The sequence below is a fragment of the Microtus ochrogaster genome, chromosome 17, assembly GCF_000317375.1.
Source record: "Microtus ochrogaster isolate Prairie Vole_2 chromosome 17, MicOch1.0, whole genome shotgun sequence".
In the NCBI taxonomy this organism is placed as follows: Eukaryota; Metazoa; Chordata; class Mammalia; order Rodentia; family Cricetidae; genus Microtus; species Microtus ochrogaster.
Window position 1 is genome coordinate 8,915,648 of NC_022019.1, and position 4,172 is coordinate 8,919,819.

General features: G+C 43.1%; 1 protein-coding gene across 1 annotated transcript in view; it reads left to right on the forward strand.

Moving 5' to 3' along the window:
- The window catches only part of Cenpj (centromere protein J), a 41,983-nt gene that overhangs the window by 17,805 nt on the left and 20,006 nt on the right, over positions 1-4,172 (forward strand). Inside the window, exons 6-7 of the mRNA XM_005355446.3 lie at positions 516-618; positions 726-2,328. Of these exons, the coding sequence (XP_005355503.1) occupies positions 516-618; positions 726-2,328 (1,706 nt within the window). The remainder of the gene's footprint in view (positions 1-515; positions 619-725; positions 2,329-4,172) is intronic.

The following is a 4,172-nucleotide window of genomic DNA, read 5'->3' on the forward strand; positions in this document are numbered from 1 at the left end:
ATGTGTGGAGGATAAGGTTTGGGAGTCAGTTTTCTACTTCCACTGTAGATCCTGGGCATCGAACTCGGGTCATAGGGCTTGCTCAGCAGGCACTTCTACCTGTTGCCATCTTGCCAACCCTGTGTTGTTTGGGACAGAGTCTCACTGTGCAGCTCTGACTGGCCCTACATTTGCTGAGATGACAGGTGTGTACCACTGTGTACATCTTAAAGGAAGTCCTTGATGTGCTTACAAAGCTGGTCTTCCAGACCAGACAGTGGTGACACACACCTCTAATCCCAGTCCTAGAGAGGAATATAAAACGGGAGGAGACAGCTCTCACACACACAGCCTCATTCTGAGATTCCTGGAGGCAGGATCACCATTTCAGACAAAGGTAGATCACCATTTCAGACAAAGGTAGAGGTAAGAAGTGGCTGGCTGTTTTGCTTTTCTGACCTTCAGGTTGCACCAATATCTATCTCTGTGTTTGTATCGTGCTGAGCTGAGTGTCATGCCATTTGTCTTGTGACCAGGCCCATCAAAGCTGCCATTAGAGAACAGAGACAGACGTTCGAGGACTACTTAGAAGAGCAGATTCGACTAGAGGAGCAAGAACTGAAACGGAAGCGGCTGCAGGTGAGTAGTGCTGTTTCCATGAAGTGGTGGTGGTTCTCCCGTGGCTCTGGGAATGACTGAGATCACTCGTGTACGCACATTCACTGGATTTTGTCTTTTTACTTTAGGAAGCGGAAGGACCATTGCTAACGAAAGCAAAACCCAAGCAACCATTTTTAAAACGAGGCGAAGGTTTAGCTAGGTTTACTAATGCTAAATCTAAGTTTCAAAAAGGAAAAGAGAGTAAACCAGTGAATAGCCAGAGCCCACCGGAGGACCAGTCAGTATGTAAAGTAGATAGACAACACTTGTCGAGGAAAACTGCTCTTATAAATAAAGACCTGTGTGCAGAGACTCCCACTGCTAAAAAGGACAGTAAAGCCAGAACCAAGGCTGGTTCTGCCCCACTCAGTCAGAAATCCAAAGTGACCAAGATCAACATGAGGGAAAGTCTCTCTCCACCAGGATCGAAAGTACAGATGGGGAAGAAATGTGATGGACAACTTAGACACCAGATCAAATTAGAAAGAAATGTACAAGCTAATAATAAGGAAAATGTACCTGCATGTATAAAGTCCTGTGATGCTGGCTGCAAGACACAGGGGAGAGAGAGACTTTCTCTTCCCACAGGGCTAGTTGACGGTGTGACTTCTAAGAGCCTGAGAAATGAGACAGGGAAAGACACAGAATCGTCCCTCGACATTTCTCTTCAGAAAAAGTTAGAGAATTGGGAACTAGAAAAAGAAAAGGAAAACCTGGAATTAGATGAATTTTTATTTTTGGAACGGGCTGCTGATGAAATATCATTTTCTAGTAATTCCTCATTTGTATTGAAAATCTTAGAACGGGATCAACAGCTCTACAGAGGTCACAGGATGTCTTCTACTCCTGTCAAAGCTGTGCGGCAGGAGAACACGCATCAGATGGATCCCAGTGGGCAGAGGAACCACAGTGATAATGTTGCCTATGAGAGAAAGAGTGAGGCCATACTCCTGCCACTGGAGCCAGGGTCCTCAGCTGATGGCTCGAGGGAACCGTCCTGGGAAGTTAGTAAGAAAGCCTTCCAAACCAGCCCTTGTGGAAGTCAGCGTTGCTGGGGTGCAAATGACGACGATGCTGCCAACAGTGAGAGCAGCACCGACTCTGAGGAGCAGCCTGATGTTACCATAAGACCGTCCCCCGAGGCTGGGGACAGGGTCTTCAGCAACAAAGAGGACAGCCCACAAGTCTGCAGTGCTAAAGGACCTTTTAAGGACACTGGGACTCAAGAAGATAAATGGAGAGATGCTGATCTGGACCTGTCTGAGAAAGAGTATAGCAGTGATGAGTCCATCATAGTCGAGAGCCTGAAAAATAAAGTATCTGAGCCATCAAGATTCCCCTCATCTCAAGATGTGAGTAAAATTGACTTTGATGATGAAAGATCTTGGACAGACCTTGAGGAGAACTCATGTAAACATAATGTTATTCTCAGAGATGAAGCCATATATGATACACCCCAGACACAGTACCCCAGTAAGACTGAAGTATGTGTTCTGGACAAAACAATCAAAAGGAAGGTTGCGCCAGTCAAGAAGGGAGAGGACTTCAGCAAGTCTGACAGGAGCAGAAGCCCCCCTCCTCCATCTGACTTGATGGTGAGATTCTTCCCTTCTCTGAAACCAAAGCCCAAAATAGATTCACACTTGGAAAATGAACCCAAGTTAAACATGAGTCAAGACCAACCACCAGGTAAGTCAAGGCATGAGAAAATGTTCCAGGCATGGGCCATTGCATTGTAGTTTGTCTTTTTATGTCCATATCATTTTCATGCAGCTTATCTTTGGCACAGTCAAGTTGCCAGTACCACTACCCTTGTCCTTTGGGGCCATAAAGGGTTATTTAAATGTAGACATTGCAATTCCGCAACAGTGGATTTGATACCCTAATCTTGGTACTAAGTGACTTTGTGAGTTGCATGGATGTACACTGAACAGAAGGGTGATGTTTCAGTGTGACATTGTACTGCTACTCAGAATGGAGTGTAGCTTAAAAATAATTTCAGAAGTTGTCCATCAAATATTTGTGGCTTGTAGTTGGCTGCTAGGAACTGAAACTGAGAAATTCTAAATTGTTGATAAGGTGCAGTGTGCCTGTGTATGTATGAGAGTGTGCTATAAATTTACAGTTTTTCCCTTCCTTATACTTGGCCTTAACCCCTTTCATGGTGGCACAAACATTATCATGCATCCCATTTATGCATTCTGAAACAATCTACACATAGAAAAGTGTATATATGAGTATGTATGTATTAGAATATTATTTCTACAGAAATGAAAACATGCTTGTTAGAGAAAAAAGAATTGTGTGTGTGTATGTTATAAGAAGGGGGCCGCTTGTTGGTTCCCAGCTGCTCAGCCCTGAAATAATCTCACAGAAGCTGTATCAACTAAATTAATACTTGGCTCATTAGCTCTAGCTAATGGCTAACTCTTACATATTAATTTAATCTATTTCTATCAATCTGTGTATCCCCACGTGGCTGTGGCTTACTGGCTTCTCTCTGGCTCTTCCCTTTTTTCCCCAGCATTCAGTTTAGTTTTCCTTGCCTAACTCATTTTTGCCCTGCTATATGTCCAAAGCAGTTTCTTTATTTATTAATGGTAATCACAGCATACAGAGGGAAATCCCACATCATGTGTATTCCATATTTATGTGGGTGCCCGAGAAGGCCTGAAGAGGGCATCCAGTCCCCTAAGCTGATAGTATAGGTGGTTGAGAATGGGTGCTAGGAACCAAGTTTAGATCCTCTGGAAGAGTCGCAAGTACTCCTAACAGCTGAGTCATCTTTTCTTACCCTTTGTTTAAGGTAAAAATTTAAGATTATTCTAACATACACATAAACTCTAAATATCTAGCTAAAAGTACTGGATGGTTTAAACAGAAATTATAATTTAACCAATTTGAAATAAAAATAATACTTTTGTAGGAAATTTGAATGCTTAAAAATGTAACAAAGCAAAACATTTATAACTAAAATTTCCAAAGGTAAATTCCATGCTGTTTGGGGGGTTTTCCTTGTAGATGCTTTTCCTATGAATGGGGACATATTTTGCGGATGTATCTTTCAGGGATATAGAACTAAGTGATGAACTGATTGCTGAAGCTGAAGGGTAAAAGCATTCACTGGAGAGAGATGGCTCAGTTAAGAGCACAGCTGTTCTTACAGAGGGCCCAAAGGATGTTTCCAGCACCCACATGAGGTGGCTCAACTGTTTGTAACTCTAGCTCTGGGGGCTGGGCTGGGAGTCTGATGCCTCTGGCCTCAGTGTGCACCACACTCACATGTATATATCTACACATAACTTAATAAAAATACTTTAAAAATTCAGCTATTTACTTTTAAAATAGCAAACTAGATTGTAGGAGCTCACTTCCACAAAGTCAGCTAGGGTTCCTGGATTGGGGGGACATTAAGGCTAAGGAAATGTCAGATAAAAGAAACTGAGACAGAAAACACAGGATAAAATCTTGAGGTCTGGCCGGGTGATGGTGGCGCACGCCTTTAATCCCAGCACTCGGGAGGCAGAGGCAGG